This window comes from Salmo salar, chromosome 07, assembly GCF_965601325.2.
Source record: "Salmo salar chromosome 07, fSalSal1, whole genome shotgun sequence".
Lineage (NCBI taxonomy): Eukaryota > Metazoa > Chordata > Actinopteri > Salmoniformes > Salmonidae > Salmo > Salmo salar.
In genome coordinates, this window is record NC_138297.1 from 68,628,010 (window position 1) to 68,650,374 (window position 22,365).

Genomic DNA, 22,365 nt, shown 5'->3' on the forward strand with positions numbered 1-22,365 from the left:
AACCACTAGAGGTATCCCCACAACCATGGTAACCACTAGAGGTATCACCACAACCATGGCAACCACTAGAGGTATCACCACAACCATAGTAACCACTAGAGGTATCACCACAACCATAGTAACCACTAGAGGTATCACCACAACCATAGTAACCACTAGAGGTATCACCACAACCATGGTTACCACTAGAGTTATCACCACAACCATAGTAACCACTAGAGGTATCACCACAACCATAGTAACCACTAGAGGTATCACCACAACCATGGTAACCACTAGAGGTATCACCACAACCATAGTAACCACTGAGGTATCACCACAACCATAGTAACCACTAGAGGTATCACCACAACCATAGTAACCACTAGAGGTATCACCACAACCATGGTAACCACTAGAGGTATCACCACAACCATAGTAACCACTAGAGGTATCACCACAACCATGGTTACCACTAGAGTTATCACCACAACCATAGTAACCACAAGAGGTATCACCACAACCATAGTAACCACTAGAGGTATCACCACAACCATGGCAACCACTAGAGGTATCACCACAACCATGGCAACCACTAGAGGTATCACCACAACCATAGTAACCACTAGAGGTATCACCACAACCATAGTAACCACTAGAGGTATCACCACAACCATAGTAACCACTAGAGGTATCACCACAACCATAGTAACCACTAGAGGTATCACCACAACCATGGTAACCACTAGAGGTATCACCACAACCATAGTAACCACTAGAGGTATCACCACAACCATAGTAACCACTAGAGGTATCACCACAACCATAGTAACCACTAGAGGTATCACCACAACCATAGTAACCACTAGAGGTATCCCCACAACCATGGTAACCACTAGAGGTATCACCACAACCATGGCAACCACTAGAGGTATCACCACAACCATAGTAACCACTAGAGGTATCACCACAACCATAGTAACCACTAGAGGTATCACCACAACCATAGTAACCACTAGAGGTATCACCACAACCATGGCAACCACTAGAGATATCACCACAACCATGGCAACCACTAGAGGTATCACCACAACCATAGTAACCACTAGAGGTATCACCACAACCACAGTAACCACTAGAGGTATCACCACAACCATGGTAACCACTAGAGGTATCACCACAACCATGGTAACCACTAGAGGTATCCCCACAACCATAGTAACCACTAGAGGTATCACCACAACCATAGTAACCACTAGAGGTATCACCACAACCATAGTAACCAGTGGAGGTATCACCACAACCATGGCAACCACTAGAGGTAGCACCACAACCATGGCAACCACTAGAGGTATCACCACAACCATGGCAACCACTAGAGGTATCAGCACAACCATAGTAACCACTAGAGGTATCACCACAACCATGGTAACCACTAGAGGTATCACCACAACCATAGTAACCACTAGAGGTATCCCCACAACCATAGTAACCACAAGAGGTATCACCACAACCATAGTAACCACTAGAGGTATCACCACAACCATAGTAACCACTAGAGGTATCACCACAACCATAGTAACCACTAGAGGTATCACCACAACCATGGTTACCACTAGAGTTATCACCACAACCATAGTAACCACTAGAGGTATCACCACAACCATAGTAACCACTAGAGGTATCACCACAACCATAGTAACCACTAGAGGTATCACCACAACCATAGTAACCACTAGAGGTATCCCCACAACCATGGTAACCACTAGAGGTATCACCACAACCATAGTAACCACTAGAGGTATCACCACAACCATGGTAACCACTAGAGGTATCCCCACAACCATGGTAACCACTAGAGGTATCACCACAACCATAGTAACCACTAGAGGTATCACCACAACCATGGTAACCACTAGAGGTATCACCACAACCATAGTAACCACTAGAGGTATCACCACAACCATGGTAACCACTAGAGGTATCACCACAACCATAGTAACCACTAGAGGTATCACCACAACCATGGTAACCACTAGAGGTATCACCACAACCATGGTAACCACTAGAGGTATCACCACAACCATAGTAACCACTAGAGGTATCACCACAACCATGGTAACCACTAGAGGTATCACCACAACCATAGTAACCACTAGAGGTATCACCACAACCATGGTAACCACTAGAGGTATCCCCACAACCATGGTAACCACTAGAGGTATCACCACAACCATAGTAACCACTGGAGGTATCACCACAACCATAGTAACCACTAGAGGTATCACCACAACCATAGTAACCACTAGAGGTATCACCACAACCATGGCAACCACTAGAGGTATCACCACAACCATAGTAACCACTAGAGGTATCCCCATCCACTGTCAGTGTCTTGAAGGGAAAGAGGACACAGGTCAAGTAATACTATCTTCTCCATCATCCTGCTGCATTATTAACATACACCAGCTGTTTTACAGTAGTGTTCCTGCTACATTTCCAATATACACCAGCTGTTTTACAGTAGTGTTCTTGCTACATTTCCAATATACACCAGCTATTTTACAGTAGTGTTCCTGCTACATTTCCAATAAACACCAGCTATTTTACAGTAGTGTTCCTGCTACATTTCCAATATACACCAGCTGTTTTACAGTAGTGTTCGTGCTACATTTCCAATATACACCAGCTATTTTACAGTAGTGTTCCTGCTACATTTCCAATATACACCAGCTATTTTACAGTAGTGTTCCTGCTACATTTCCAATAAACACCAGCTATTTTACAGTAGTGTTCCTGCTACATTTCCAATATACACCAGCTGTTTTACAGTAGTGTTCGTGCTACATTTCCAATATACACCAGCTATTTTACAGTAGTGTTCCTGCTACATTTCCAATATACACCAGCTATTTTACAGTAGTGTTCCTGCTACATTTCCAATATACACCAGCTATTTTACAGTAGTGTTCCTGCTACATTTCCAATATACACCAGCTGTTTTACAGTAGTGTTCCTGCTACATTTCCAATATACACCAGCTATTTTACAGTAGTGTTCCTGCTGCATATCCAATATACACCAGCTATATTACAGTAGTGTTCCTGCTGCATATCCAACATACACCAGCTATATTACAGTAGTGTTCCTGCTGCATATTCAACATACACCAGCTGTTTTACAGTAGTGTTCCTGCTGCATATCCAACATACACCAGCTATATTACAGTAGTGTTCCTGCTGCACATCCATTGCAAAGTAATCAGTCTTCCATGTCTCCTCTCTGAATTTGTCCTAATGTGTGTTTACGTCTCTGTCCTTGTGCATGCGTGCATCGTGAACCAAGGGCCCCGCATGATTAAACAGAGGAGCGCGTGACGGCATGTTCAGCCTGCAGATTTAGAGGCTACAGTCACTGGTTGAATTAGGTGCCAGTGAATTACTGTGTCACCGAGAGCCACAAGTCCCCTGTCATTGTCTTTAATTACAAGCCACTCTGGCTACGCTCCGTAGCACAGGTGTATCTACGGTCCCGTGTGGCTTAGTTGGTAGAGCATGGTGTTTGCAACGCCAGGGTTGTGGGTTCGATTCCAACGGGGGACCAGTACGGATTTTTTTTAAATGAAATGTATGCATTCACTACTGTAAGTCGCTCTGGATAAGAGCGTCTGCTAAATGACTAAAATGTAAATGTATCTATTTCGGTGGCTGGCTGTTCCTGTCTGTGACTGTGTCCCAAATCGCACCCTATTCCCTATATTGTGACTACTTTTGACCGAAGCCCTATTTAAATGTAATTCTTTATTTAACTAGGCAAGTCAGTTAATAAGAATAAATTATTATTTACAATGACGGCCTAGGAACAGTGGGTTAACTGCCTTGTTCAAGGACAGAACAACATATTTTTACCTTTGTCTGCTCAGGGATTCAACCCAGCAACCTTTGGGTTATTGGCCCAACGCTCAAATCCCTAGGCTACCTGTCGCCCCCTATAGGGTGCCTTTTGGGATACAGCCAGGGAGCGGAGCAGTGTTCCCACCACTGCCCAGCCCAGTCCTCTCGGGATTCAATTTAGGAGTGGAACTTCCAGTGACATTTGTTGATGAAGATCTTCCCCCTTGCGCGACACCATTTATCTTCCCCATTCTCCCCTAACCCCTCTTAGAATGGTTCCTGTTGCTATGAACCCTGCTGTGCTCATCGCAGCAGGCTATTCCAAGACTGAATCCGGAACAAAACACCACAAGTTAGCCACGTAGGCTGTGTGAGACCAATATATCGTTGCATTAATGTAGTCTGAACTATAGGGTTGACGATAGTGGTTTGCTGGTTTGCTACTCAATGTCTTGTTTCACGGCACGCCAGCAATGACTGGAAATTAGCCTCCACTCTCACCCAGCAGCCAGAAATCTGAAGCCAGGCTTATCAGCTCTCTCTCTCTCTCTCACACACACACACACACACACACACACACACACACACACACACACACACACACACACACACACACACACACACACACACACTATCCTAGAAGTCTGAATCCCTCAGTGGGTCCATTAGCTATCCCATTTTGTTATTGAGCCTCGCTTCACCGAGAGCTTGGCAGCTCTGGCACGTCTGCACACATGGGACCAGAGGGACAGACTGTGTTCAGTGGGAATCTTTAGGGGAATGGTGTAAGTGTGTGTGTGTGTGTGTGTGTGTGTGTGTGTGTGTGTGTGTGTGTGTGTGTGTGTGTGTGTGTGTTCACACCAGGGATAAATCGTCCATTAATATGCTCCATGCCCATCCACTCTACAGTCAGCCTACAGCCAGCTCCCTGCTCTCTGTTTATTTACAGGCGGGTTTCAGTATGGTCCACCCTAAAGTCAGCCTACAGCCAGCTCCATGCTCTCTGTTTATTTACAGGAGGGTTTCAGTATGGTCCACCCTACAGTCAGCCTACAGCCAGCTCCATGCTCTCTGTTTATTTACAACAGGGTTTCAGTATGGTCCACTCTACAGTCAGCCTACAGCCAGCTCCCTGCTCTCTGTTTATTTACAACAGGGTTTCAGTATGGTCCACCCTACAGTCAGCCTACAGCCAGCTCCCTGCTCTCTGTTTATTTACAACAGGGTTTCAGTATGGTCCACCCTACAGTCAGCCTACAGCCAGCTCCATGCTCTCTGTTTATTTACAACAGGGTTTCAGTATGGTCCACCCTACAGTCAGCCTACAGCCAGCTCGCTGCGCTCTGTTTATTTACAAGAGGGTTTCAGTATGGTCCACCCTACAGTCAGCCTACAGCCAGCTCCATGCTCTCTATTTATTTACAGGAGGGTTTCAGTATGGTCCACCCTACAGTCAGCCTACAGCCAGCTCCCTGCGCTCTGTTTATTTACAGGAGGGTTTCAGTATGGTCCACCCTACAGTCAGCCTACAGCCAGCTCCCTGCTCTCTGTTTATTTACAACAGGGTTTCAGTATGTTCCACCCTACAGTCAGCCTACAGCCAGCTCCATGCTCTCTGTTTATTTACAACAGGGTTTCAGTATGGTCCACCCTACAGTCAGCCTACAGCCAGCTCCATGCTCTCTGTTTATTTACAACAGGGTTTCAGTATGGTCCACCCTACAGTCAGCCTACAGCCAGCTCCCTGCGCTCTGTTTATTTACAAGAGGGTTTCAGTATGGTCCACCCTACAGTCAGCCTACAGCCAGCTCCATGCTCTCTGTTTATTTACAACAGGGTTTCAGTATGGTCCACCCTACAGTCAGCCTACAGCCAGCTCCCTGCGCTCTGTTTATTTACAAGAGGGTTTCAGTATGGTCCACCCTACAGTCAGCCTACAGCCAGCTCCCTGCGCTCTGTTTATTTACAGGAGGGTTTCAGTATGGTCCACCCTAGTTAGAAGTGTTTCCTCTTCATCTCACTTAACCCTCAGAAACCCATTAGGATGTTCAGCTGAGACCAACATTTATAATGTTGTCCTCATGTGTAACTGAGGGACTAGAACAAGAATAAGAAAATAACATATATATAAATAACATATATATAAATATATAAAAAACATATATATAAATATATAGATAACATATAAATATTTAAATAACATATATAAATAACATATATATAAATATTTAAATAACATATATAAATAACATATATATAAATATTTAAATAACATATATAAATAACATATATATAAATATTTAAATAACATATATAAATAACATATATATATATAAATATATAAATAACATATATATAAATATTTAAATAACACATATAAATAACATATATATAAATATTTAAATAACTTCGATAAGGTGTCTGATTTATCATTTTCACCTCGAATAGAAGTAGAGGGAGTTTTGTCAGAGGTTGCTTGTTGTGAGCGCTGAGGGAACTTTATGCACTTGGCCAGATGATTCTGCATCTTTGTTGCATTCTTCACATATTATTTGGCACCGTTTTTGCAAGTGTACACAGCTTTTCCTTCTACATTAGCTGCAGTGAAATGTCTCCACACATCAGATAGTGCCCGTTGCATTTTTCTGTAAAGATGAGAAAATAATGAGTAAAAAAACAACAAATACAATTCCATGTACAGATAAATAGTTCAGCAGTCAGATTAAACAACTCCTTTATAAGATACATGTTTTAAAATTAAACATGTATGGACACAGGTGAATTAACACTCCTCAGTTAGCAGGCTCAAGCAAACTAAAACCCACATGGTAGAAAATTGCAGAAATAGCAGAAATTGTTAACAAGTTAGAAATGATTTAAACACACTTTGCTGTAGGCCACCATTTACTAGTTAACATAAAATCATGTATGTCATATAAAATATATTCACCCCACCCAGTATTGTAATCAATACTTACCAGAAATCATGTAGTCCTTGGCACAGACAGTGTAGTAGTGTGGGCTCAATAGCATCTCATTAGTGTGCAAGATCTTGTGAATCAGCTGTACATGTGATGGAAGAATGCACTGTGCATGCAGAGGGTTGCAATTCCATTGAATTGGGGATAGTTTAACCAAAATATGCCACAAGACCTAGAATTGCCTTATGTGTAACCCACAAAAAAGGCTCCCTGTTATAAGCTAACGTTTTTTAATGAATTTAAGCAAAATTCCCCTAATTCCAGGGATTAACTTCCTATGGAAAATTTCTGGGAAAATTCTGGAAATTTACCGGAAAGTTTCCAACCCTTTGCAACCCTAAGTATACCTTTAAACATGTACAGTGAGGGGGGAAAAGTATTTGATCCCCTGCTGATTTTGTACATTTGCCAACTGACAAAGAAATGATCAGTCTATAATTTTAATGGTAGGTTTATTTGAACAGTGAGAGACAGAATAACAACAAAAAAATCCAGAAAAACGCATGTCAAAAATGTTATAAATTGATTTGCATTTTAATGAGGAAAATAAGTATTTGACCCCCTCTCAATCAGAAAGATTTCTGGCTCCCAGGTGTCTTTTATACAGGTAACGAGCTGAGATTAGGAGCACACTCTAAAAAGGAGTGCTCCTAATCTCTGTTTGTTACCTGTATAAAAGACACCTGTCCACAGAAGCAATCAATCAATCAGATTCCATACTCTCCACCATGGCCAAGACCAAAGAGCTCTCCAAGGATGTCAGGGACAAGATTGTAGAGCTACACAAGGCTGGAATGGGCTACAAAACCATCGCCAAGCAGCTTGGTGAGAAGGTGACAACAGTTGGTGCGATTATTCGCAAATGGAAAAAACACAAAAGAACTGTCAATCTCCCTCGGCCTGGGGCTCCATACAAGATCTCACCTCGTGGAGTTGCAATGATCATGAGAACTGTGAGGAATCAGCCCAGAACTACATGGGAGGATCTTGTCAATGATCTCAAGGCAGCTGGGACCATAGTCACCAAGAAAACAATTGGTAACACACTACGCCGTGAAGGACTGAAATCCTGCAGCGCTCGCAAGGTCCCCCTGCTCAAGAAAGCACATATACATGCCCGTCTGAAGTTTGCCAATGAACATCTGAATGATTCAGAGGACAACTGGGTGAAAGTGTTGTGGTCAGATGAGACCAAAATTGAACTATTTGGCATCAACTCAACTCGCCGTGTTTGGAGGAGGAGGAATGCTGCCTATGACCACAAGAACACCATCCCCACTGTCAATCTTGGAGGTGGAAATGCTTTGGGGGTGTTTTTCTGCTAAGGGGACAGGACAACTTCACCGCATCAAAGGGACGATGGACGGGGCCATGTAGCGTCAAATCTTAGGTGAGAACCTCCTTCCCTCAGCCAGGGCATTGAAAATGGGTCGTGGATGGGTAGTCCAGCATGACAATGACCCAAAACACATGGCCAAGGCAACAAAGGAGTGGCTCAAGAAGAAGCCCATTAAGGTCCTGGAGTGGCCTAGCCAGTCTCCAGACCTTAATCCCATAGAAAATCTGTGGAGGGAGCTGAAGGTTCGAGTTGCCAAACGTCAGCCTCGAAACCTTAATGACTTGGAGAAGATCTGCAAAGAGGAGTGGGACAAAATCCCTCCTGAGATGTGTGCAAACCTGGTGGCCAACTACATGAAATGTCTGACCTCTGTGATTGCCAACAAGGGTTTTGCCACCAAGTACTAAGTCATGTTTTGCAGAGGGGTCAAATACTTATTTCCCTCATTAAAATGCAAATCAATTTATAACATTTTTGACATGCGTTTTTCTGGATTTTTTTGTTGTTATTCTGTCTCTCACTGTTCAAATAAACCTACCATTAAAATTATAGACTGATCATTTCTTTGTCCGTGGGCAAACATACAAAATCAGCAGGGGATCAAATACTTTTTTCCCTCACTGTATGTTACTATATACAGTAAACCTTTAAACATGTCCACAACGTCCGTTAATATATAGATTAAACCTTTAAACATGTCCATCATCTCTGTATACATAGAGTAAACCTTTAAACATGTCCACAACGTCTGGTAATATATAGAGTAAACCTTTAAACATGTATGTTACTATATACAGTAAACCTTTAAACATGTCCACAACGTCTGGTAATATATAGAGTAAACCTTTAAACTTGTCCATCATCTCTGTATATATAGAGTAAACCTTTAAACATGTCCACAACGTCTGGTAATATATAGAGTAAACCTTTAAACTTGTATGTTAATATATAGAGTAAACCTTTAAACATGTCCACAACGTCTGGTAATATATAGAGTAAACCTTTAAACATGTCCATCATCTCTGTATATATAGAGTAAACCTTTAAACATGTCCACAACGTCTGGTAATATATAGAGTAAACCTTTAAACATGTATGTTAATATATAGAGTAAACCTTTAAACATGTCCACAACGTCTGGTAATATATAGAGTAAACCTTTAAACTTGTCCATCATCTCTGTATATATAGCACTGTATATATAGAGTAAACCTTTAAACATGTCCGCCATGTTTATTTGTTTACAGAGACACACAAAGTGGGCCGGATGGACGAGGACATGTGGTTGCTAGGCAACATCAACCAGACTGGGTACTTCCGGGTGAACTATGACCTCCACAACTGGAGGCTCCTCATTGGACAGCTGATGACCAACCCTGAGGTAGGATGCTCTTCCTCTTCGTCATATTTCCCTTCTTCCTCTTCCTCCTCTTCCTCTTCATCATCTGGACCATTAAAGGTTTGAATAAAAACGTAAAAGCAGAGAAATTTATAAAAAAACGTTCCACCTTTCCCCTTTTCTGTCCATAGATAATCTCTGTTGGCAACAGGGCGGGACTCATCGATGATGTCTTCAATCTGGCCAGGTGCGTTTAATGGCCGCCTCATCACAGGATTCTGTTTGGTTTCTGTTTCTGTTCTCTCCTTGTGGCTTCCTTCATCTGTGTTTTCTCAGTAGGAGCCTCTAACAAACGCTCCCTCTGTGTTTTCTCAGTAGGAGCCCTCTAGTACACCGACTACAGTCCTGTTGTGGCCTGTTGGCTCTGTCCACAGAGAGTCCCGACACAGTGTTACCCATCTAGTCTCACAGGTCATCATAGCATCCCCTCTAACCACTGTCTCGTCGCAGTGGGACACGCCCAGCCCATTACGCCTCGTCGCCAGTAAAGACTGGAGACACGTCATCACAGCTTCTTATTTTAAACTGTTCTCAGTTCAGCCATTGTTATATAGACTGGAGACACGTCATCACAGCTTCTCATTTTAAACTGTTCTCAGTTCAGCCATTGTTATATAGACTGGAGACACGTCATCACAGCTTCTCATTTTAAACTGTTCTCAGTTCAGCCATTGTTATATAGATTGGAGACACGTCATCACAGCTTCTCATTTTAAACTGCTCTCAGTACAGCCATTATTATAAAGCCTAGAGACACGTCATTACAGCAGCTTCTTCTCTCAGACTGTTCTCAGTGCAGCCATTGTTATAGAGATTAGAGACACGTCGTCACAGCTTGTTTTCCCAAACTGTTTTCATTACAGCCATTATTATAGAGATTGGACACATGTCATCACACATCACAGCTTCTCTTCTCAACCTGTTCTCAGTACAGCCATTATTATAGAGATTGGACACATGTCAGCACAGCTTCTCTTCTCAACCTGTTCTCAGTACAGCCATTATTATAGAGATTGGACACATGTCAGCACAGCTTCTCTTCTCAACCTGTTCTCAGTACAGCCATTATTATAGAGATTGGACACATGTCACCACAGCTTCTCTTCTCAACCTGTTCTCAGTACACCCATTATTATAGAGATTGGACACATGTCACCACAGCTTCTCTTCTCAACCTGTTCTCAGTACAGCCATTATTGTAGAGATTGGACACATGTCACCACAGCTTCTCTTCTCAACCTGTTCTCAGTACAGCCATTATTAGACAAAGGCCTAATAATGGAAATAAGAAATACCAATGTTGTGACCAGGAAATACCAATGATGTGACCAGGAAATACAATGTTGTGACCAGGAAATACCAATGTTGTGACCAGGAAATACCGATGTTGTGATCAGGAAATACCGATGTTGTGACCAGGAAATACCAATGTTGTGTCCAGGAAATACCAATGTTGTGACCAGGAAATACCAATGTTGTGACCAGGAAATATGTCCGGGTGGAATTGTGACGAGCCCAAAGTGGTGGACAAATGATTTGCCTGTCTCTGTCTTTTCTCAGAACAATAGTTCAGTGACTGATTCCCTGGTTGGCTACACAGCTCATAAGGCACAGCGGTTTTCATTTGTTGGACACGCCATGCTGGCAAGATGCTGGAAACACCTCACGCTAGCTACCGGAACAGAGAGCCTGCCGCTTGGTGACAGCTGGCCTGCGGCGTGTCTTTGAACATATTGTACACGGCATCCATCCTGACTGCCGCTGTCTCTCCCCGTGTCTCTCCTCGCTCCCCGGTGCACGGAGCTCAGATGCTCACTCCACACTGAGTGGCTGCGTGCGCCAGCCTCCGTTTCATCACACCGCCATGATAGACAGCCAGATCCACTGTTTGTGTATCAAATGGCTCCCTACTCCCTAAATAGTGCACTACTAGTGCGCCACAGGGCCCTGGTCAAAAGTAGTGCACTATTTAGTGAATAGGGTGCCATTTGAAACACAACCTCCTCTTTTAACAAAGGGAAGACATCCAGTTCCAGGTGTTTTAGTGTCTGGAAACAGTGGGATTGATGAGGATGCAGCCTCCGCGTCACGTGGCTGTGCTTCCACTGTCTGATAGATACTAGTTATTAGGTAAAGTCAGGGATCTCCTGATGACTGTACTATCAGAGCTAAGATCTAGTGGCTGTGTCTTCCACTGTCTGATAGATACTAGTTATTAGGTAAAGTCAGGGATCTCCTGATGACTGTACTCTCAGAGCTAAGTGGCTGTGCTTCCACTGTCTGATAGATACTAGTTATTAGGTAAGGTCAGGGATCTCCTGATGACTGTACTCTCAGAGCTAAGATCTAGTGGCTGTGTTTCCACTGTCTGATAGATACTAGTTATTAGGTAAAGTCAGGGATCTCCTGATGACTGTACTCTCAGAGCTAAGTGGCTGTGCTTCCACTGTCTGATAGATACTAGTTATTAGGTAAAGTCAGGGATCTCCTGATGACTGTACTCTCAGAGCTAAGATCTAGTGGCTGTGTTTCCACTGTCTGATAGATACTAGTTATTAGGTAAAGTCAGGGATCTCCTGATGACTGTACTCTCAGAGCTAAGATCTAGTGGCTGTTCTTCCACTGTCTGATAAAACAAGGCAAGTCCGTTAAGATCAAATTCTTATTTACAATGACAGCCTAGGAACAGTGGGTTAACTGCCTTGTTCAGGAGCAGAACGACAGATTTGTACTTTGTCAGCTCTGGGATTCGATCCAGCAACCTTTTGGTTACTGGCCTAAAACTCTAACCACTAGGCTACCTGCCTCCCCAAGTTATTAGGTGAAGTCAGGGATCTCGGCAGGTAGCCTAGTGGTTAGAGCGTTGGACTAAAGGCTACAAGATTGAAACCCCTAGATGCAGGGGCGAAAATCTGATATCCACTTTGGAGGGGACAATTACATTAAATTTTCTCAAGAGCAATTCCTGAGGGGGACACCAAAAGTAGTGCTGTAACACATAGCCTACATTGTAATATGGTAAATGTATATTGAGGAACCAAAGAAATAAGGTGTTTGCCGTACTCCTAACTACCGGTACCCAAAACTACAAAACTAATCACAACAGCAATACCATTGCCTTTAACAAATCTTAGTTCAGTCACCAGTTTAAGTTGAGAGTGGGGGTATCCATGGCATTTTCCAATTATGTTCCTATTTTACAAGTCAAAAAAATGTAGAACCTTTCATAATGTTGCCAAACAAAGACTCAACAAACTTACCTGAGACTCCCTGTCTCTGCCAGTCTGTCCCTGCATATCTGTCCCCAACTCTGCTGTCTGTGTGCCATCTGTTGCCTGCTCTGCCTAATGACATCATTGTGAAACATTTCCATTAGAATTTAATTTCTTTCTTATGAACATTTTATCAACTAGTCTTTGAGATATTAGGCTACTAGGGTTCTTACTATGCGTTTTGGTGTATTGAAAAATACTCTGATGTCCGTCTTTTATTTTTCTGCCATTTTTCTACCTGGCTGGCTGGCTGGCTACACACACAGTGTGTAGGTTATTTACAGTAGGAGATGGGCTTCTATCATCTTCAATCATTCTATATGGGCTTCGATCTAAAAGGTAGCTAGCAAATGTGAAACGGATTAAAATGACAAGAGTTGACAGCTGTATGAGTTCACCATTTACACAACATATGCTGCAACCTTTTGTAATTTTAATAGTTTGTTTCATATTGGCTGGCTTCCAACAATAGCTGAATTTGCAAAGCTAGCGAGCACCAATTCAGCTTCAGTGGTGTTTGCTATAATCTTTGCTACCCGGGTTAAATAAAGGTGAAATAAAATAAATAAATAAAAGTTCCCTTGCGACAATTTAGCTTTTGCAACGAGACCATTAAATATATTTAAGACAATGGTAGATGAGAGTGTAGTTCTGTTCAGTTTGGACTTCAGTTTATCGCTAACCTTATCACAGGGACTTTGAAGCACTAACTTACATCATCTGCATGCTGATTCCATCTTTGACGACGCCACATAAATGGAATAGGTACTAGCTAGCTTAATAGTTAATATTTGCGCGCTAGCTCTGCATATTCAGCTAGTGTGTGTGCGCGATTGACTGGATGAACCTCACGGCAGTTATGTAGCAAGCTAAGGAACTGGCAGTGGATCAAACCATTGTGAGGCAAAGGGCGGGGGGGTCGCAATCTTTTGAAACTTAAAAACGCGCTATTAAGTGTCTATAATCAGCACAATTGCTTTCATTGCGTATTATTTAAATTATTTAAATTACATAGTTATGTTTCAGTGATATATTGGGGGGGACAAATCATATTTTTCCCAGGATGGGGGGGTCGTGTCCCCCCCGGGATTTCCGCCCCTGCCTAGATGACAAGGTAAAAATCTGTTGTTCTGCCCCTAAACAAGGCACTGTTCCTAGGCCGTCATTGAAAAGAAGAATTTGTTCTTAACTGACATGCCTAATTAAATAAAGGTCAAATAAAAATTAAATAGAAAGATCTCCTGATGACAGTAGTCAGACAGCTAGAGAAGAACCAGGACCTAGTGTTGTTTCTGTCGTTGTGGTTAGAATCCAGACCTGGGATCAAATAGTATCTTTAGATTTATTTCAAACACTTTAGCTGCTTTTGACTTGACTGAGTTTGTCAGCCATTTTGTTGTAGTGGTTAGAATCCTCCTGTTCCACTTGTGTGAGTGTTTAGGATCAGTCACCTATGAGGACTGAAGGAGTAGGACAAGGAGCAGTAGTAGAAACACAACTTGAATCCTTGAATCTACCCACTGTTGGTGTTAGATAGTGTAGAGCCGTCCACGTAGATCAAAATACAACTTTTACAGGTCAAAATGTCTTGCTAATGTACACTTTTGGAACACAGACATGGGAGTATGCATACACACACACACACACACACACATACATACATACATACATACATACGCACGCACGCACACACACACACGCACACACACACACGCACATACACGCACACACACACGCACGCACGCACGCACACACACACACACGCACATACACGCACACACACACAGAGACACACACAGACATCTAGTGTAGTGTATGGAAGGAGGCAACAGCTGGGATGGTGTGTCTTGCTGAGAAGCCCTCAGGCATCAAGCCTAATGAAGTACCTATAAACCACAGAGGATGTCCAGCGAGTGCTACATTCTCTCTCACACACACACACACACACACACACACACACACACACACACACACACACACACACACACACACACACACACACACACACACACACACACACACACACACACACACACACACACACACACACATACACACACACACTGGACACACACACACACACACGCACACACACACGCACACACACGCGCGCGCACACACACACACACACACACACACACACACACACACACACACACACACACACAGACACACACACACACGGACACACAAATAATTGAAGAGGACTGCAGATGATATATTTTGTACTCTAATGTCAGCACTGTGTGTAGTGCCATCTCAGATCCTAAGGACGAGGGGTGTTGCTGTTCATATAGGGGGATTCATATACTGGGGAGGTATCTGACATGATTTAGTATAGAGCTTACTGTACACACACTTAGATACTCACAAGTATTTATTTACCCTTGAATACATGAACGTGGGACAACATGTAGTCACCTATCTGTCTCGTTCTATAAAGCCTGTGAACGTTCAGAACAGAGCAGGTTTCATATGAAAAGGTTCCTACTTGGTAATTCAGTGCAGCGGTAACTGCTTCATCAGAGGAGAATGTGAAACGTAATCCCTTTAGCTGGTTTTACATTTAAATGAGGAGGGATTCTACAACGAGAAGTTATACACTTCATATGATTACGGGTGTGTGGTGTGTGTGTGTGTGTGTGTGTGTGTGTGTGTGTGTGTGTGTGGGTGTGTGTGTGTGTGTGTGTGTGTGTGTGTGTGTGTGTGTGTGTGTGTGTGTGTGTGTTTCCATCCCCACAGACCAGAGCTAGTGAACACAAAAAACTATTTCCACCTGGTTTAACAGTATGATGTGGACTCCTTTCTGAAGCTGGTTTAACAGTATGATGTGTGGACTCCTTTCTGAAGCTGGTTTAACAGTATGAGGTGGACTCTTTTCTGAAGCTGGTTTAACAGTATGATGTGTGGACTCCTTTCTGAAGCTGGTTTAACAGTATGATGTGTGGACTCCTTTCTGAAGCTGGTTTAACAGTATGAGGTGGACTCTTTTCTGAAGCTGGTTTAACAGTATGATGTGTGGACTCCTTTCTGAAGCTGGTTTAACAGTATGATGTGTGGACTCCTTTCTGAAGCTGGTTTAACAGTATGATGTGTGGACTCCTTTCTGAAGCTGGTTTAACAGTATGAGGTGGACTCTTTTCTGAAGCTGGTTTAACAGTATGATGTGTGGACTCCTTTCTGAAGCTGGTTTAACAGTATGAGGTGAGGACTCCTTTCTGAAGCTGGTTTAACAGTATGAGGTGGACTCCTTTCTGAAGCTGGTTTAACAGTATGATGTGAGGACTCCTTTCTGAAGCTGGTTTAACAGTATGATGTGTGGACTCCTTTCTGAAGCTGGTTTAACAGTATGAGGTGAGGACTCCTTTCTGAAGCTGGTTTAACAGTATGAGGTGAGGACTCCTTTCTGAAGCTGGTTTAACAGTATGAGGTGGACTCCTTTCTGAAGCTGGTTTAACAGTATGAGGTGAGGACTCCTTTCTGAAGCTGGTTTAACAGTATGAGACAGACTCCTTTCTGAAGCTGGTTTAACAGTATGAGGTGGGACTCCTTTCTGAAGCTGGTTTAACAGTATGAGGTGAGGACTCCTTTCTGAAGCTGGTTTAACAGTATGAGGTGAGGACTCCTTTCTGAAGCTGGTTTAACAGTATGATGTGAGGACTCCTTTCTGAAGCTGGTTTAACAGTATGATGTGTGGACTCCTTTCTGAAGCTGGTTTAACAGTATGAGGTGAGGACTCCTTTCTGAAGCTGGTTTAACAGTATGAGGTGAGGACTCCTTTCTGAAGCTGGTTTAACAGTATGAGGTGGACTCCTTTCTGAAGCTGGTTTAACAGTATGAGGTGAGGACTCCTTTCTGAAGCTGGTTTAACAGTATGATGTGTGGACTCCTTTCTGAAGCTGGTTTAACAGTATGATGTGTGGACTCCTTTCTGCAACTGGTTTAACAGTATGAGACAGACTCCTTTCTGAAGCTGGTTTAACAGTATGAGGTGAGGACTCCTTTCTGAAGCTGGTTTAACAGTATGAGGTGGACTCCTTTCTGAAGCTGGTTTAACAGTATGAGGTGGACTCCTTTCTGAAGCTGGTTTAACAGTATGAGGTGAGGACTCCTTTCTGAAGCTGGTTTAACAGTATGATGTGTGGACTCCTTTCTGAAGCTGGTTTAACAGTATGAGGTGGACTCTTTTCTGAAGCTGGTTTAACAGTATGATGTGTGGACTCCTTTCTGAAGCTGGTTTAACAGTATGATGTGTGGACTCCTTTCTGAAGCTGGTTTAACAGTATGATGTGTGGACTCCTTTCTGAAGCTGGTTTAACAGTATGAGGTGAGGGCTCCTTTCTGAAGCTGGTTTAACAGTATGATGTGTGGACTCCTTTCTGAAGCTGGTTTAACAGTATGAGGTGAGGACTCCTTTCTGAAGCTGGTTTAACAGTATGAGGTGGACTCCTTTCTGAAGCTGGTTTAACAGTATGATGTGAGGACTCCTTTCTGAAGCTGGTTTAACAGTATGATGTGTGGACTCCTTTCTGAAGCTGGTTTAACAGTATGAGGTGAGGACTCCTTTCTGAAGCTGGTTTAACAGTATGAGGTGAGGACTCCTTTCTGAAGCTGGTTTAACAGTATGAGGTGGACTCCTTTCTGAAGCTGGTTTAACAGTATGAGGTGAGGACTCCTTTCTGAAGCTGGTTTAACAGTATGAGACAGACTCCTTTCTGAAGCTGGTTTAACAGTATGAGGTGGACTCCTTTCTGAAGCTGGTTTAACAGTATGAGGTGAGGACTCCTTTCTGAAGCTGGTTTAACAGTATGAGGTGGACTCCTTTCTGAAGCTGGTTTAACAGTATGATGTGAGGACTCCTTTCTGAAGCTGGTTTAACAGTATGATGTGTGGACTCCTTTCTGAAGCTGGTTTAACAGTATGAGGTGAGGACTCCTTTCTGAAGCTGGTTTAACAGTATGAGGTGAGGACTCCTTTCTGAAGCTGGTTTAACAGTATGAGGTGAGGACTCCTTTCTGAAGCTGGTTTAACAGTATGAGGTGAGGACTCCTTTCTGAAGCTGGTTTAACAGTATGATGTGTGGACTCCTTTCTGAAGCTGGTTTAACAGTATGATGTGTGGACTCCTTTCTGCAACTGGTTTAACAGTATGAGACAGACTCCTTTCTGAAGCTGGTTTAACAGTATGAGGTGGACTCCTTTCTGAAGCTGGTTTAACAGTATGAGGTGGACTCCTTTCTGAAGCTGGTTTAACAGTATGAGGTGGACTCCTTTCTGAAGCTGGTTTAACAGTATGATGTGTGGACTCCTTTCTGAAGCTGGTTTAACAGTATGAGGTGGACTCCTTTCTGAAGCTGGTTTAACAGTATGATGTGTGGACTCCTTTCTGAAGCTGGTTTAACAGTATGAGACAGACTCCTTTCTGAAGCTGGTTTAACAGTATGAGGTGGACTCCTTTCTGAAGCTGGTTTAACAGTATGAGGTGAGGACTCCTTTCTGAAGCTGGTTTAACAGTATGAGGTGAGGACTCCTTTCTGAAGCTGGTTTAACAGTATGAGGTGAGGACTCCTTTCTGAAGCTGGTTTAACAGTATGAGGTGGACTCCTTTCTGAAGCTGGTTTAACAGTATGAGGTGAGGACTCCTTTCTGAAGCTGGTTTAACAGTATGAGGTGGACTCCTTTCTGAAGCTGGTTTAACAGTATGAGGTGGACTCCTTTCTGAAGCTGGTTTAACAGTATGAGGTGGACTCCTTTCTGAAGCTGCTGCACAGGCCTCTCCAGATAATGAGGGACAAGGTTAAGAGAGTAAGATGTTATTATGTCTCAGTAGTTTAGTGATTAAGATGTTATTATGTCTCAGTAGTTTAGTTATTAAGATGTTATTATGTCTCAGTAGTTTAGTTATTAAGATGTTATTATGTCTCAGTAGTTTAGTTATTAAGATGTTATTATGTCTCAGTAGTTTAGTTATTAAGATGTTATTATGTCTCAGTAGTTTAGTTATTAAGATGTTATTATGTCTCAGTAGTTTAGTTATTAAGATGTTATTATGTCTCAGTAGTTTAGTTATTAAGATGTTATTATGTCTCAGTAGTTTAGTTATTAAGATGTTATTATGTCTCAGTAGTTTAGTTATTAAGATGTTAAGATGTTATTATGTCTCAGTAGTTTAGTGATTAAGATGTTATTATGTCTCAGTAGTTTAGTTATTAAGATGTTATTATGTCTCAGTAGTTTAGTTATTAAGATGTTATTATGTCTCAGTAGTTTAGTGATTAAGATGTTATTATGTCTCAGTAGTTTAGTTATTAAGATGTTATTATGTCTCAGTAGTTTAGTTATTAAGATGTTATTATGTCTCAGTAGTTTAGTTATTAAGATGTTATTATGTCTCAGTAGTTTAGTGATTAAGATGTTATTATGTCTCAGTAGTTTAGTTATTAAGATGTTATTATGTCTCAGTAGTTTAGTTATTAAGATGTTATTATGTCTCAGTAGTTTAGTTATTAAGATGTTATTATGTCTCAGTAGTTTAGTTATTAAGATGTTATTATGTCTCAGTAGTTTAGTTATTAAGATGTTATTATGTCTCAGTAGTTTAGTGATTAAGATGTTATTATGTCTCAGTAGTTTAGTTATTAAGATGTTATTATGTCTCAGTAGTTTAGTTATTAAGATGTTATTATGTCTCAGTAGTTTAGTGATTAAGATGTTATTATGTCTCAGTAGTTTAGTTATTAAGATGTTATTATGTCTCAGTAGTTTAGTTATTAAGATGTTATTATGTCTCAGTAGTTTAGTTATTAAGATGTTATTATGTCTCAGTAGTTTAGTGATTAAGATGTTATTATGTCTCAGTAGTTTAGTTATTAAGATGTTATTATGTCTCAGTAGTTTAGTTATTAAGATGTTATTATGTCTCAGTAGTTTAGTTATTAAGATGTTATTATGTCTCAGTAGTTTAGTTATTAAGATGTTATTATGTCTCAGTAGTTTAGTTATTAAGATGTTATTATGTCTCAGTAGTTTAGTTATTAAGATGTTATTATGTCTCAGTAGTTTAGTTATTAAGATGTTATTATGTCTCAGTAGTTTAGTTATTAAGATGTTATTATGTCTCAGTAGTTTAGTTATTAAGATGTTATTATGTCTCAGTAGTTTAGTTATTAAGATGTTATTATGTCTCAGTAGTTTAGTTATTAAGATGTTATTATGTCTCAGTAGTTTAGTTATTAAGATGTTATTATGTCTCAGTAGTTTAGTGATTAAGATGTTATTATGTCTCAGTAGTTTAGTTATTAAGATGTTATTATGTCTCAGTAGTTTAGTTATTAAGATGTTATTATGTCTCAGTAGTTTAGTTATTAAGATGTTATTATGTCTCAGTAGTTTAGTTATTAAGATGTTATTATGTCTCAGTAGTTTAGTTATTAAGATGTTATTATGTCTCAGTAGTTTAGTGATTAAGATGTTATTATGTCTCAGTAGTTTAGTTATTAAGATGTTATTATGTCTCAGTAGTTTAGTGATGTTATTATGTCTCAGTAGTTTAGTTATTAAGATGTTATTATGTCTCAGTAGTTTAGTGATTAAGATGTTATTATGTCTCAGTAGTTTAGTGATTAAGATGTTATTATGTCTCAGTAGTTTAGTTAATAAGATGTTATTATGTCTCAGTAGTTTAGTGATTAAGATGTTATTATGTCTCAGTAGTTTAGTTATTAAGATGTTATTATGTCTCAGTAGTTTAGTTATTAAGATGTTATTATGTCTCAGTAGTTTAGTTATTAAGATGTTATTATGTCTCAGTAGTTTAGTTATTAAGATGTTATTATGTCTCAGTAGTTTAGTTATTAAGATGTTATTATGTCTCAGTAGTTTAGTTATTAAGATGTTATTATGTCTCAGTAGTTTAGTTATTAAGATGTTATTATGTCTCAGTAGTTTAGTTATTAAGATGTTATTATGTCTCAGTAGTTTAGTTATTAAGATGTTATTATGTCTCAGTAGTTTAGTTATTAAGATGTTATTATGTCTCAGTAGTTTAGTTATTAAGATGTTATTATGTCTCAGTAGTTTAGTTATTAAGATGTTATTATGTCTCAGTAGTTTAGTTATTAAGATGTTATTATGTCTCAGTAGTTTAGTTATTAAGATGTTATTATGTCTCAGTAGTTTAGTTATTAAGATGTTATTATGTCTCAGTAGTTTAGTTATTAAGATGTTATTATGTCTCAGTAGTTTAGTTATTAAGATGTTATTATGTCTCAGTAGTTTAGTTATTAAGATGTTATTATGTCTCAGTAGTTTAGTGATTAAGATGTTATTATGTCTCAGTAGTTTAGTGATTAAGATGTTATTATGTCTCAGTAGTTTAGTTATTAAGATGTTATTATGTCTCAGTAGTTTAGTTATTAAGATGTTATTATGTCTCAGTAGTTTAGTTATTAAGATGTTATTATGTCTCAGTAGTTTAGTTATTAAGATGTTATTATGTCTCAGTAGTTTAGTTATTAAGATGTTATTATGTCTCAGTAGTTTAGTTATTAAGATGTTATTATGTCTCAGTAGTTTAGTTATTAAGATGTTATTATGTCTCAGTAGTTTAGTTATTAAGATGTTATTATGTCTCAGTAGTTTAGTTATTAAGATGTTATTATGTCTCAGTAGTTTCGTTATTAAGATGTTATTATGTCTCAGTAGTTTAGTTATTAAGATGTTATTATGTCTCAGTAGTTTAGTTATTAAGATGTTATTATGTCTCAGTAGTTTAGTTATTAAGATGTTATTATGTCTCAGTAGTTTAGTTATTAAGATGTTATTATGTCTCAGTAGTTTAGTTATTAAGATGTTATTATGTCTCAGTAGTTTAGTTATTAAGATGTTATTATGTCTCAGTAGTTTAGTTTTTAATATGTTATTATGTCTCAGTAGTTTAGTTATTAAGATGTTATTATGTCTCAGTAGTTTAGTTATTAAGATGTTATTATGTCTCAGTAGTTTAGTTATTAAGATGTTATTATGTCTCAGTAGTTTAGTTATTAAGATGTTATTATGTCTCAGTAGTTTAGTTATTAAGATGTTATTATGTCTCAGTAGTTTAGTTAATAAGATGTTATTATGTCTCAGTAGTTTAGTTATTAAGATGTTATTATGTCTCAGTAGTTTAGTGATTAAGATGTTATTATGTCTCAGTAGTTTAGTTATTAAGATGTTATTATGTCTCAGTAGTTTAGTTATTAAGATGTTATTATGTCTCAGTAGTTTAGTTAATAAGATGTTATTATGTCTCAGTAGTTTAGTTATTAAGATGTTATTATGTCTCAGTAGTTTAGTTATTAAGATGTTATTATGTCTCAGTAGTTTAGTGATTAAGATGTTATTATGTCTCAGTAGTTTAGTTAGTAAGATGTTATTATGTCTCAGTAGTTTAGTTATTAAGATGTTATTATGTCTCAGTAGTTTAGTTATTAAGATGTTATTATGTCTCAGTAGTTTAGTGA

General features: G+C 40.0%; 1 protein-coding gene across 1 annotated transcript in view; it reads left to right on the forward strand.

Annotated features, from left to right (window-relative positions):
- LOC106595568 (thyrotropin-releasing hormone-degrading ectoenzyme) overlaps positions 1-22,365 on the forward strand; it is a 410,422-nt gene that overhangs the window by 327,304 nt on the left and 60,753 nt on the right. The window contains 2 exon segments of the mRNA XM_082978004.1: positions 9,440-9,573; positions 9,723-9,778. Coding sequence (XP_082834130.1) covers positions 9,440-9,573; positions 9,723-9,778 — 190 coding nt within the window.